General features: G+C 33.1%; 1 protein-coding gene across 1 annotated transcript; it reads right to left on the bottom strand.

Moving 5' to 3' along the window:
* Positions 1–9,209: 9,209 nt before the first annotated feature.
* On the bottom strand, positions 9,210–12,617 carry LOC122605835 (putative F-box/kelch-repeat protein At1g12170). The gene is given in 3 exon segments (XM_043778790.1): positions 9,210–9,429; positions 11,425–11,837; positions 11,839–12,617. Coding segments are annotated over 2 exon segments (990 nt in total). The 3' UTR covers positions 9,210–9,429; positions 11,425–11,626.
* Positions 12,618–14,372: the final 1,755 nt, after the last annotated feature.

The following is a 14,372-nucleotide window of genomic DNA, read 5'->3' as shown; positions in this document are numbered from 1 at the left end:
GAACTCATGCCGCTGAGCCTAAATTTATGGTTAAAAAAACAACACAAATAACAAAAGCCCAGAAATGAAAATTTCCTTTTACCCTTTTTATCAGGTTTTCTCCATTTTTGGCCCGGATCAAACTAAACTTGAATATACAGTAAGCTTAAGGATCGAGAACCAAACCAATATCCTCTCAAGAGTCAGATCGTGCTCGACCAGGTCTCGGGTTTTGGTGCACTAGGCACATCCCACACTCTTGATCACGTCACACCTGAAGCAAGCTTATTTGAACAAAGATAAAAGAAAACATTCATGTTAAAACTAAAATAAGCAACTCTTAAGTTAGCTCTTTCGAATTTTCAATTTTGCAAAACCCAACTAGTATCAATAAATAAACCAATGCGACACAGTTATAAAAAGTTTGGCTCAATTTTGCAAATAATATTTACACATCCTTTTAATGGTTCATAATCGAGTACCCCCTGAGTGCTATCAAGGCTAAGACTTTGACAGATTTCACGAACAGGAAGATAAGCTAAGTGCTAGCTAGTTCACCTACTTCACCAAGGGCACGAGTAAAGAAAGGCCCATCATCACAGGTATGAAAGGTTTGAGGAAGCAGCCAATAGCTAATAGGTTCAATGTAATCATGTAAATACTTGAACGGTAATGGTATTTGAAAGGAATTTATTAGAAAAAAGTGGACTAAGAATTTGATTAGTAAAGAATTTTATGAAAGGATTTATCGTACACTGGAATTTAAAGTGATTGGGGCTAGCATGATTTTCAGATCTTACAAAATCATGTTTTTCCGCCTCTAAAATGATTGTTGAATTTTGAGTAAAAAGGTATTTTGAAGGGAGCCCCTTATCTCTGGTACAATCTTGGTACTGGCTAATCCCAAGAGACGGACGCCTATAAATTACCTGATCACAAAATCAGCAGCTTCTTTACCTTTCGAATTGTCAACCTCACCCCACATCAGAAATTTGCATTGTTTTGCACCATCATTTGGTGCATATAGGTTGTAATAGTTGAGAATTAAAAATATGAGAAAATTTCCTTGAATTTCGTTATCTATCACACTGGTTAATAGTTTATTAAGACCGATCCCAAACCGCCCAAATGAAACTGTTGACATCCCTAGAGGCAAGTAAATTGCAAAGCTTGGATATACCATCCATTATAGTTGTGACAGAAGCATCCCAACAAATAAACCCATCTATAACTGCCTGAGAGTCTCCAAAACTGATCGATTCACGAGGGAGATTGCTGGTTTATGGACTTCTCCAAGACCCTGAACTTAACGTAAAAACCTCAACGTGATGAGGAATGCCACTGTTCAGATATCCTAAATCCTTCCCATTGGCAAGACACTTAATCTTGACTAACTTAGGATCAAGAGTGCGAGAATAAACGCCAAAACCAACACAAGTCTTATACGGGACGTTGAAGAACACTTAATCTTGACAGTTGTTTTAGTGTCGTAAAAGCAGAACAAGCCATGAGAGCTACCGACTAATCGTGACTTTTTTAAATCTAATAATTTAAACGAATCCGGAGCAAAGAGAGTAACCTTTTGATCATGTCGGAAACTGTCATCATCGACGAATGAAATATATTTGTAACCAGATTTGTCTAAATCTCCATACCTTACGAGGAGACGATGATATTGCGTTTTGGGGTGGCTGATGAGGAAAGTGGTGTGAGTAGCGATAAATTCCTTGCTATCGATCAACGACTTCCATGCTTTTGAAACCGATCGCAGTCGAATCAATGATTTTATATCATTAATTCTCTTTATGATTTCAATTAGGATTTCCACAGGAATATGGCGGTGATCTCTTATCATCTTGGTTTTTTTTTTTTTTTTTTTAATTATTTTCGGGATTTGTTAGGGTTTATGGTTTTATTTTACCGAGCGGATTGAAAATTTCAACCTTTTTCTCTGTTTTTTTTTAAAATTACGTATTAAAGGCAAATTATAGGGTTTTTATTTTTTTTGTTTTGTTTTGTGTATAACACATTTACACTGCATTCTTGAGTTTAAAATAGATGGAAAAGAAATAAAATGAAAGTAAAAGAAAAAAAATATAGTTATTTTATGTACATTCTTTAGTTTCATGGAAAACTAAAGAAAAGAAAAAAAAGAGATAAATTATTTGTATTCTTAAGCTGAGTAGAAAGGAAAAGAAAGAGAAAAGGATATACAATTTTACAATAATGTCCTTTATGTATATCACAGAGTAAAAAACATTGTTAAGTGTTTCCAAATACAAAATGGTGCAACGGGGTTACAAACCTGGATCTGCAATATTTGTTTTTTATAAATGAAAGATCTAAAATTAACTATATATGTAATCATACGCTTATTGTTATAGCCGATGATCAAGAGTATAGTAGGGAACTCATGTTTAATGAGTTTGAGGATAATTATGCAAATCTCTTATCTCTTATATATTAATAAAAGAAGACTGTGATAATGTCATGTTCTTTTAAAATAATTTTTCATAACATGTTAATATATTATTTTAATTTTTTTATGACATCATAAAAAAAATAGACAAAACAAAACAATTTCAAACTTATTTTAAGATATAATGATTTTAACATAATTTTAGTAGATATATATGAAAAGTTATTATTTTACTTAATTATTTAGGAGAAATAGAAACTAAAAATCAAAACCTGTATAATTAATTAAATTTTTCATAGTATCTTTTTTAAATTATGGGGGTGTTTGTTATTGTGATTACAAAACAGATTATGCGTTTTCAAAATAGATTATGCGTTTTCAAAACTGCGTTTTGAAAAAGCAGGTAGGTACATGCTTCTTCAAAACTACGTTTTCATAGCATATAATCACTTTTTCACACAAACACTTTTTTAAATTATTTGCGTTTTACAAACGTAATAATCAGATAATCACTTCAAAACGCATTCCCAAACACCTCTATATAACTTTACTTTTGATATCATTGTAACTTAAGTAAAATATTAAGGGTTATCAAAAGGGTTGATATTGAAATAGAAAATAAATTTGTAAATTAAAATTTATTATTGTAATACTATTTCGAAGTTAGAAGTATGAGAATTGAATAATCAATTTATCATTAGATTTTTTAATATAACAAATGTGATTTATATATTACGACTTTTAAATAAACTATATTTTTAACACCAAATTCTATTCAGCTACCCGCATAATATGCGGGTTGATTAGCTAGTACTGAATATATAAAGGAAAGGGTATAATGAGTTGGTAACAACAACAACATGATATATGCAACATAGTGTTTGCAAAACTGAACATCTATAAAAGAAAGCATTGCAATCACTACTAACAAAAGCTAGTGCTGCCAAAAAAAAAAAAAAAAACAATCACTATAAACAATAGATATAACTAAGAATAAAAAATGGAATTGTTCTTGCTAAAAACTTTGAATAATGAAAGTAACTTGGGTCAGCCATATAGTAAAGAATGTTGACATAACTATATACGACATTGAAGCTAGTTATAGTAGTAAAAAATCAATACATTCACAATATAACATAAATAGTAAACAATCTTGCAAAGAGCAGCAAAGCCTGGACACATTTTTTATATGATAATCATGTTGGATTATATATGATTTGTATTATAAATATAATGAAAATATGATAATGTTATAAGTATACCTGACGATCCAGAGGACCTTGTAATTGTCGGGTTCCCAAAGCGATATGATTGTTTGATGATGGGATTGAGAATTATAGGAGAGAATTACACACATAAAGAGGGTGAAGATTAGACAAGAAATGGTTGGAAATGATTCTCTATTTATAGAGATATCATTTGCAACTTTAGCCCCTGGTGTTTAGTATGTGCAATATAAGTCCCCGTAGTTCCAATCATCTAATGGGAAACCCTATAATATGTCTTTAAGAGTAAATACGCCCACCGTATATTTACTAGACATAGGGATTTCAGTTATCGTCAATTATCATATCACGAATGATAAACGATCAGTGACGGTCATATTTAACGTGGTTCCAACATTCTCCCACTTGACCAAGCGATCATTTATCTATGAGTATTCAATAAGTCCGGTCGGGATAATACTCATTTTGTTTTAAACTGAAATCATAGTCAATAAGTACAGTCGTAGAGAAGAACATCAACTCAGGACCCCCACTAGTCAAACTATGACTCGAATTTAAAATTAATTAGCAATGATCAATTGACTAAGACAAATTTTGTTATTATAATGTCCACACACCATTATGCGCGCTAAGTGTAATTAACAGACAAACAAAATCTGATTATAGAGGAAATTTTATTAAGATAATAATAATAATGACCAATAAGTACAATATGCTATTACATTAAGTCTTTAGTAAGCCCCATCTTTGACACGTGTCCTACGAAGACATTAGGAGGAAGACCTTTGGTCATCGGATCCGCTAGCATATCATTTGTACTTATGTACTCAATACAAAAAACATTTTCCTCAACCCGTTTGCGTACAAACAGATACTTTGTATAAAGATACAGCCCAGCGCCAGTTGAACTGTTACTGTTCGAGAAAGTTATGGCAGCTGAGTTATCACAATAAAGCTTCAATGGTCTAGAAATATAGTTGACTTTTTTGAGTCCACTGACCAAGTTCCTAATCAAAATCCCATGACAAGTAGCATTATAAATGGCAATGTATTCAGCCATCATGGTGGACGTTGCAGTCAGTTTCTGTTTATGACTCCCCCAAGAGATAGGTCCGCCAGCTAACATAAAAATATACCCAGAAGTAGACTTCTTATCTTCCTTGCTTTTGGCAAAGTCAGAATCAGAGATAGGTCCGCTAGCTAGCATAAACTTTGTTACAGTGCAGGCATGTAGCTTTCTTCTCAATTACATAAAAATATACCCAGAAGTAGACTTCTTATCTTCCTTACTTTTGACAAAGTCAGAATCAGAGATAGGTCCGCCAGCTAGCATAAACTTTGTTACAGTGCAGGCATGTAGCTTTCTTCTCAATTTTGTCATAGTTAAAACTAGTTGATATGCCCGCGCTTCGCTGCGGGGGAAGCCGTGAAGAGAATTTACATATTTTAAAGCACAATGCACAACTATTTAATGTATGTATTGTTGTGAATGATTAAAAGTATTTGTAGGTTAACAATATCATGATGAGAAATTTATATATTGCTTTAAAGTTTGTTATACCAAACAAGTTCATCATAACATATTTAAATTCAATAGAAACAAACATGGAATATTAAATTTCTTCAACAATGATTAAATATTTATATGCAAAATTAAGTTATTATAAACCAACTTCACAAAAATGTTTATCTGATCTTTAACTTCGTTATAACTTATAACTATATGAGTAAATTGAATTTTCATTTCCATTTAAAAACTAATATTGTTTTTTGTTTTAAACAAATTTCCATTTCCATTTTTGTTTTGAACTTTCAATCTTCTTCCACCCACGTGATCAAGTACTTTGAATTGACAACACACTCAAATACTCAATACACCTACTATATTTTTTTACATTTGTAGCCAAATTTATTAAACGTTTATAAACCTTTCGTTAACAAATGGGTGGATGTAAAAATGACACACCTTTCATAACCACATTGTGTCCTTCCTTTGCCTTGTGTAGTGACACCTTTCACTCTATGTTTATATATATATATATATATATATATATATATCTTTTTGTATGTTTCATAATCTATCTTCTCAATTCTCACCGTTCTCTCTTTCTTTATTGCATAAAAAAAAATCTAACCATCATTTTCTTTTACTTTCAATTCATCAATTGTATTTCTTAAATATTTTCATGCATCAAAAAAATGAAGTTACACTTCTTTATATACACTTTAGAAATACGAATCCTTATATGAGTTTTGATATTCACTCATGTTTTTACACATGGACAATGCAGCAGGATGTCAAATTTTGTTCGGGATGTATTTTGATGCCGACGTTAATATTGTTGCTAATTACCGTATATATATATTTTTTAGTAGATCTAATTTTTGGCCGAGTGAAATCATGTCATCGCCGGCGCTTGGCGGAGTTTGATGAAGCAGTAGGTAGAATGCCACTTTTTTTAACTCTTCTTATAGCGGTGGTGGGTGCGATGAAGGAACAGATTAAAAGAAGCCAGTGGTGGATAATGACGACCGCTGTTGTCGGTGTTTTTTTCCGGCGATGATTATCATGATGTTGACAATTGTTCAAGCGGAAATTAAAAAAGGTACATGCTTGTTGTTCTTGGGAGCTGTCAGCAGCAATGGTATTTGAGGAGGTGGCTGGTGAAGAATTGGGGTCTAGGTGATGAAGAAAAAGAAGATAATATAGTTGGAGAGAGCCAGAGAAGAGATCAAAGAAGGGAGAAAAGTCGGATGAGAGATAAAGGGACAAAAATGTCATTTCAACCTACCCAACTAAGCCGGTTAGAAGCCAAATGAGCTAGTTGGAGCCGTCATTGTAGTAGTTTTCTTTAGGATTGTTATATATATAATGATTCCAAACGTCAGACTTTTGCTTCCCTTTTCCTTTATTCGATTTCCGTTTTTTTGGAGGTTCAACCACAAGGTTTTCATCATGCTCTTCATCCGAATCAGGTATGTTGTGAACATTTTCTTCAGACATCTACAAAAATCAACCAATGTATATGTTAAGAAAATAGTACATTACTTGTTAACAAAACTAAAAGTTGTCGATGAAACATGGCTACAAGCTATTTAGTATTCAATGTAGACACATGTTTTTGTATACTAAAAGGATTAAATTAACTGAATTCACTAATCAACATTTTTTTGATATTAGTTTATTTCATTCTTTTGTTTCCCCTGTAAATGGAGTACTCTGAATTCATACATTTGAGGTCATCACGTGATAGTGCTCATAACTTATGAATCATTGCGTTACAGATTGGTCGTCTAGCCTCGACCAGAATTTTACTAACTTTAAGTCTACTCAAACCTTTTCATATATCAGAATTGCACCTGAATCATCGATCTAAAGTTAAATACTCCACTTAAAGTGTCTAGCCAACAGAATTCAGCTGCTTAGTGGTTTCATTATTTTCAATGTATTTACAGATTGGTCGTCTAGTCGATTAGTAGACACATTAGCTTGGTAGGTTAAGTAAACAACAACTCTATCATTCTTTAGTGTAAGCAACCCAAATATATGTTTTTTTATACTCTTATATGCCAGAAATCACTGATAAATATTATGTCAAAACTTAAATGGATACTAGCAAAAATACCATCAGATCAACATGTTATATATATATAACAACACGTATAACTATTGCATATTATATACTAGCAATATATATGTATATATAGATCATACATAATATATATGTAGCAGACTAAATATAAACATGGAGTCAACAAGGTACTCATCAGTTATTCAATTAAATCAACATTGACGAATTCATGTTTCAAATATGAAATCAACACCAAGCAAAACTTGTGTTTTAGTTATAAATTGAGTTTAAAAATCATCATGAACAAGACATAAAATTGATATTTATATAATATTGAGAAAATACCTCTGCCAATTGATGAGAAGAACAATGTGATCCGTATAGCTTGATGTATGAATGATAAAAAAAAGAAAAGAAGAAGAGAGTTTGAGTGATTATAAATTAGGAGTCTGCATAGAAATAGGAACCGTTTTGATGATATGCATAGAGATAGGATCGTCGTTGGTTACATATTGCATAAACTTAGGAAACAAATCAGATATAGATATATATACTAGATTTTAGACCCGTGTCCAACACTGGACACGGGGTTTACGATATTATCAATATTAGATCTTCATACATTTAATTTATAAAATCTTATAATTTTGAAGATATACGGTTCTAAGTTTTATAATGTGCAAGTTGTAGTACAATAATCGCATGCTCGTCACTGTCATTATTAGCTGAGACATATTGATGAAATTGTTTGACATAGGTATTTCACAAGGCACATGCTACAACAATTTTCCTATCATAGAAGTTTTTGAAACCAGTTATACTCATAATGTAATATTATTATGAAAATATAATTAGGAATTAAAATATAACTATACTTGTGATCTTGTACTTGACATTCAAGTATACGTATGTTGTCATGATGCGGGCTCATTTTCAATCACCTGTCTTATGATAATTAGATAACAATTATGATTGTTTTCACTTTCTTTGATAACAATTAGAACTCTTTATTTGAGTGACAATTGTAACTTAAAATAAATTAAATATAAATACTTTTTGTAACTTTTTTTAGAAAATTTTAAAAAATCCTCTCAAGTTGATGGTTAAAAATAAATATAAATTAAGTATTAAAAGCTAAAAAGTGTAATTTTTTGATGGAAAACAAAAAGTGTAAAGTAATGAGATTTTTTCTACAAATTATTATAAATATTAATATAATAATATATTTGGATAATTATTATTAGAATTTTTAATTTATAGTTTATCTAAATGATGACATAAGCGAGAGTCAATTTGATAAAATTGAGCGATTTAATTGGTTAATAAGTCATTATTTCAACTGTCTTATAGTATATATTAAGATTAAGATAATATGTTGTGAAACAGTTCGGGCTTGATGGGTTTACGGGTTTTCACCGGGCCAACCCGGCCCGACCCGAGAACCCGATTTTTTAGGATTTTAAGGACCGTGGCCCGGCCCAATGTACTTACGGGTTGTTACGGGTTCAGGCTTTTCCGGGCCAGTTTTTCGGGTTTTACTGGCTGGCCTGTATTTTGATCACCCCTAATCGCAGGCACCATCTTGGTACCCGCTAATCCCAAGTGATGGACGCATGTACGTAATCACAAAATCAACAGCTTCTGTACTCCCAAATGCCAACCTCTCCCCACATCAGAATTTTTCATTGTTTGGCACTTTCATTTGGTGAATATAGATTATCATAGTTGTAAATCAAAAACATCAATATATTTTATTATACAGGACACGTTACTCTAGTTACTGGTTTGTCAAGACTAATCCCAAACCGCCCAAACCAAACAATTCACATCCATAGAGATAAGTAGATTCAAATCGTAAAGTTCAGTGGAAGAAAAGCCAACATAATCGAGCTGAACTTGGTGTTGATGTAAATGGCGTTTTCTTGTTTGTAACAGATAATAAACAGACTACAGCTGATGAATTGATGTTTAATGAGAAAATCCACAAATTTACCAAACTAAAAAGGTGTTTAATAAATAACGATAGTTTTAGAACAGCAATATCATTGAGCTGAAAGTCAAATATGCGAACATTTTCACTATCTTTAACTAGTTGTCACTAATAAATCCAGGTCATTCTACATAACTTATTTACCTGCATCCAAAGATGCAAGTCCTTTGATTTGTTCCATGCTTTCCAGTGCTATCATAATCATCGCCCTCAAGTTATATCGACAGGGTCTTCCAATCTTACCTATCAAACAAAAGCAGTGCGTCTGTGTAAGAATTCAAAAAGAATGAACAAGACTCCAAAAATACCGATGTCATTCTTGCGTTGTGAGCATGGTTCATAAACAAAAAGCTTTAAAATATTATCATCAATATGAGCATCCATTTCAATTATGGCTGCACCACTATTAGTAATTATTTTTCCTTTTCTATAATCTATAGAATTTTGAGTGTGTTAATTTAATAGTCCCGAAACACATAACTGCCACCGAAAACTAATATTATAGTTTGTCCCATGAATGTTGTATAAAAGAAACCAAGGCAGGTTATGCAACACGTGAACTTATCAAAGCATGTTTATAAAGGTGTTCAAAAATTTTGTAAAAACTAAAAACTTCATTGAGTAATAATTGTTGGTTCGGGCCCTTTACAAACACACTCTCGATTTCACTTACGATTATATTGGTTTAAATCGGGACTTATCGGGATTTGCCACCAAGATCCGGGTCCCATTCCGGTTCGGTACCGATACTGGTTCAGTATACCCCCAACACCCTGCATGCTACCATCCATTTTGACAAACCTAGATAAAATGAATCTAACCTTTTATCTAACCAGACCTAAAGTATATTTTCTCATCCTACTTCCTCAATACAAATTGAATCACCCATGATTAGAGTAGAGAGCAAAGTAACACTCACATTCATGTTGACTTAAGAACTCCCCTGCACCTCTAATGTGACGACCAAAATGCACAAAATGAGACCAAATTAAAAGGAGCATCTACTGGTTTAACTAAGAGGATAACACATACTCAAACAGTAGTCCATATCTTACCATACCAATATATCCAGTAGACTACACAAACCAGTATCTTTATTCAGATTACAGAGAAGCTCCAACCAGTAACCATAACTAGTTAGGGTCAATCATTGTTCTCAGAGTCATCAGTGATTTGCTATATTAAACAGCTGAACTCCTACAACAGACTAACCACCAACTATCAAGTATAAACGCCTACTAACACCTCTGCAACAAAGTATATATATTGAGCTCATGGCCCTACCGTTTATAATAAAAAAATTTCAATTTACAGCACCTATTTGTGTTAGGCTGTAACGAAGTTGCTAAATACGGGCCCTATGGCAAGCAGAACCACAAAACTTCCCTACATGTAAACCCACGTGATTCGAAATCCATACCCAATTTGGAAAGTGAAATCGAATAAACATCACCAGTAGTCCCATTTGTAATAAAGAGTCTAGTAATAACAATTACATCCAATATCCAAATATTTCATCTAGAATCACCATCGCCTGTGTTCTCACATTAGTACTATGTTGCATATCTGAAACATGCTTAACAATATTTCCATATAAGAGTAACCGATAGCAAAATGAAACTCAGGTAAACAACTACAAGAGTAACCAATCTCCAAGATCTTAGAAAAGACCAGGGTTCAAACCTCACTTTGGGACGGCTAAGGAAATATCTAGGAAAGGCTCTTCCACGTTCCAGAGCTCAATGTAAAATCTTCAACTCTCCAAGGTAGGTTATCTATAAATGTGAAATATTGACTACAGTAGGGTCCAAATAGAATTATTATCTACAAACTAAAATTGACCAACTTTGTGATTAAACTTGTTGAATATGACTTTTTTCTATTAGTAGCCTAGTGTTTACCTTGCCAAAAATAGAGTCTAACGTTCTCTTATTATTTCTCTAATTATTTCTCCAGATAATACAAGGATGACACAATCTAAGGCCAAACATGAAATAATACGCAAGACATCATTCAATGAATATACATAACATGCAATAAAAATTCATCAAGAAGACACAATTATTATATATCTTGAAATCAAAACAAGAAGATAAAAGACAGTAGATTTTTCATTTTATGTATCTGGTAAAAAAAAGTATTTTGAAAAATGTTAATATACTGAATGAAAGTTAGGATTGTTATGTAAATTCATTAACTTCAACTAATATATGGTTTAATTCCTATTAATTTTCATACCTAGTGTGGCTGCCCGATTATCATTGCCTGCAATTTATGCCCAAAAAACACTACAATTTCATTAAAAGGAGAGTTCCCATGTAGGACTTAACGAAGAAGTTGAAGCTTTTTCCAACAATCCCAAGGTCCTTGATCCGTTCCGAGCAAGGGTCATAACTGCAAAGTGCATCAGATCCACGGTCAACTATAGGCTCGCCATTCTTCACAAATCATGTACTTTATATGAAGGTGAACGACTTGTCATAACAGTGAACAGTTTTGTAAACGATTTAGTAACACCTTGCCCCATCATCCATACATCACAAGAAGTTACATGATCTTCAAGCACGACGACCGACTCCATTCGCTTAGAGATAGATAAATCATAACTGTTTCGGCGTGCTAAATTATCTGGAAGGCATACTTCTTCGAATCTCACTACTCAAATCAAATGACATAATCAGATTGTGGTGCCGAAATCTACCATCCACTATAAACATCTCAAAGGCATGCCAATATATAACCCCGTCAAGAGCAACCTGTGACCAATCAAACCTAACCGAATTACGCCAAGGGAGATTGTTTACACCACATGATGGAGTTTTCCAAGTCCCCAAGCTTAAAGTAAAAACCTCAACTCGCCAAGGGATGGGAACTGAATTGTCAGCTTTAGGATGAATGGAACTAATAATCTTAACAATCTTGGGGTCCTTCGTTTGAGGACTAACCCCAAAACCTAAAATAGTTTCGTACGGATTAAACAGAACATTAGGGACAGGAACATCAACACATTTTCGAATCCAAGGATTCCATACAACAGCCATATAACTTGAATCTCTTAGATCATAAGCATAGAGACAAAATAAACCGTGAGAGCAACCGACTATTCTTGAATCTAAAAGATTGAAAGCAGAATAGGGAAGAGCGGCACTAGGAAATCGGTGTTGGTGCAAAGTATCGTCATCAGCAACCGAAACATACTTGTATTTGGAAAAACAGTAAACTTGTCTGGGACCACTGTTTATAGAAGTAATATTAATGTACCTTATTAGCAAACGGGGCTGAGACTGGCGGAGGCAGTAATCATCACCAAAATCGGGGCTGTCGATGACTGACTTCCATTCTTTCGAAACTGACCGGAATTTAAGCAATGTTTTCACAGGAACCCATTTGATTATTTCGACTTGCAATTCCAAAGGAATGTTGTCTGACATTATTATTATTTTTTTTTTATCAAATTGAGCTTTAGGGTTTTTAATTTTTTTCTTTTTCTATATTTTACTGGGAAAAATGGAATAGTGATCTTGTGGGCCGTGGGGTAAAAAATAAGTGAAATCAATGAATTGTCATGTCTACCAAGTTAATCACATATATCATTACATTATAATTAATTTCACATACCCATTACCAACTTGTTTTTCTAACAGCAAAATGGATAAAGAAAAACCACTAGCAAGATGATAAAAGTCATAATGTTCCGTATCAATTCTAAAAATAAAACAAAGTTACATATTTTAGAATCTTTCCGAAAGTTTAGCTGTTACGACTTAGGACTGCAACAAACAAATGTTATGTTAATAATAGCAAAATTAAAACAGGAGAAAAAACACTAATTTTAACCTTATAGATAAAAGAAGTCGCAAAGTGAGAGAATTCTTGCCCACCGACCACTATCATTCATTGTCAATCTCGATGCATTGCGTGAATATGTATACTAGTATATAAACACAAACAAATTTGTTTTATTTGCAGAATGAAAACAATCACACACCCAAGGTTTTTGTTACATCTCTTACAAGCATGAGTTTAACTGGATAAATTTCTAATATAAAGACAAACACATTTTTTTTTTCAGAACATAATTACACTATATCTGGTGCCGGCAGCATCTCCACCGCCATTTTTGGTGTCATCAATAAGTTGCATATCAGATTAGGTAATCTCTACACTGATATGCCGCAATGCCTACTAAGCTTTGTGCATTCATTATAAACCATTCTTATAATACTTCCCAAAGGCCCAAACGCAACACACTGGCAATCAATGATAGCGTCTAATACAGAACTCTTGCATTCATCCCCTCGGAAAATCTAACCAGACCCATTCATAAACTATGTTACTCATCCTACTTCCTCAATAGTCCATACAAGCTGAATCGCCCACGATTACATTTGTGTCAACTTAAGACATCGCCTGCACCTCTCATGAAACCACTAAATTGGACAATATCAGACCAAAGTATCTGCTGATTTTTTTAGGGGATAATACATCCTACTGCCCCTAATGCGACTCAAACAGTTTCCCTTCTGATACCATAATAGTCCACTGATAACCATACCAATATATGTTAGACTATACAAACCAGTCTCCATGATCGGTATAGCTCCAACTAGTAACCAGAACTAGTTAAGGTTAGTTTTTGCTCTCAGAACTAGTCCCCATGAGCATCAACTGATTTGCTATTAAACAGGATAACTGCCATATTATATTGAAGTAAAAACGCCTATTAACCTCTACAACAATGTGTGTATGTTTAACTCACAACTTGCCGTCTATAATAAAAATTGGATTCAACTTACAGCGCCAAATACAGCAGCTAAATCTTGTATGGCTAGTGGAACCAGCAAATTTCCCTACATGTAAATCCATGGGTTTCCAAATCCATACCGAATTTGAAAAGTGAAGTCAAATAAACATCTTCACTTCTCCTTTTTATTATACAGAGCCTACTAATAACAATTAGGTCCAATATCACATATTTCATCTATTATCACTATCACCTATATTCTCACTTTCACCTGGAGGCACATCTATACTATATTATAAAGCAGATTTTCTCTAGATTTTCAACATTGAACTTAAAATTTTCAATATTGATTTTAAATACTTCCCCAAAATGCCCCTCTTATCTATTATATATTTATCTAAAATAACTATAATACTCTTTCTCTCTCCTCAAATCTCAACCA

This window comes from Erigeron canadensis, chromosome 6, assembly GCF_010389155.1.
Source record: "Erigeron canadensis isolate Cc75 chromosome 6, C_canadensis_v1, whole genome shotgun sequence".
Lineage (NCBI taxonomy): Eukaryota > Viridiplantae > Streptophyta > Magnoliopsida > Asterales > Asteraceae > Erigeron > Erigeron canadensis.
The sequence above is the reverse complement of the archived record's forward strand: the minus strand, read 5'-3'. Positions and strand labels throughout refer to the sequence as shown.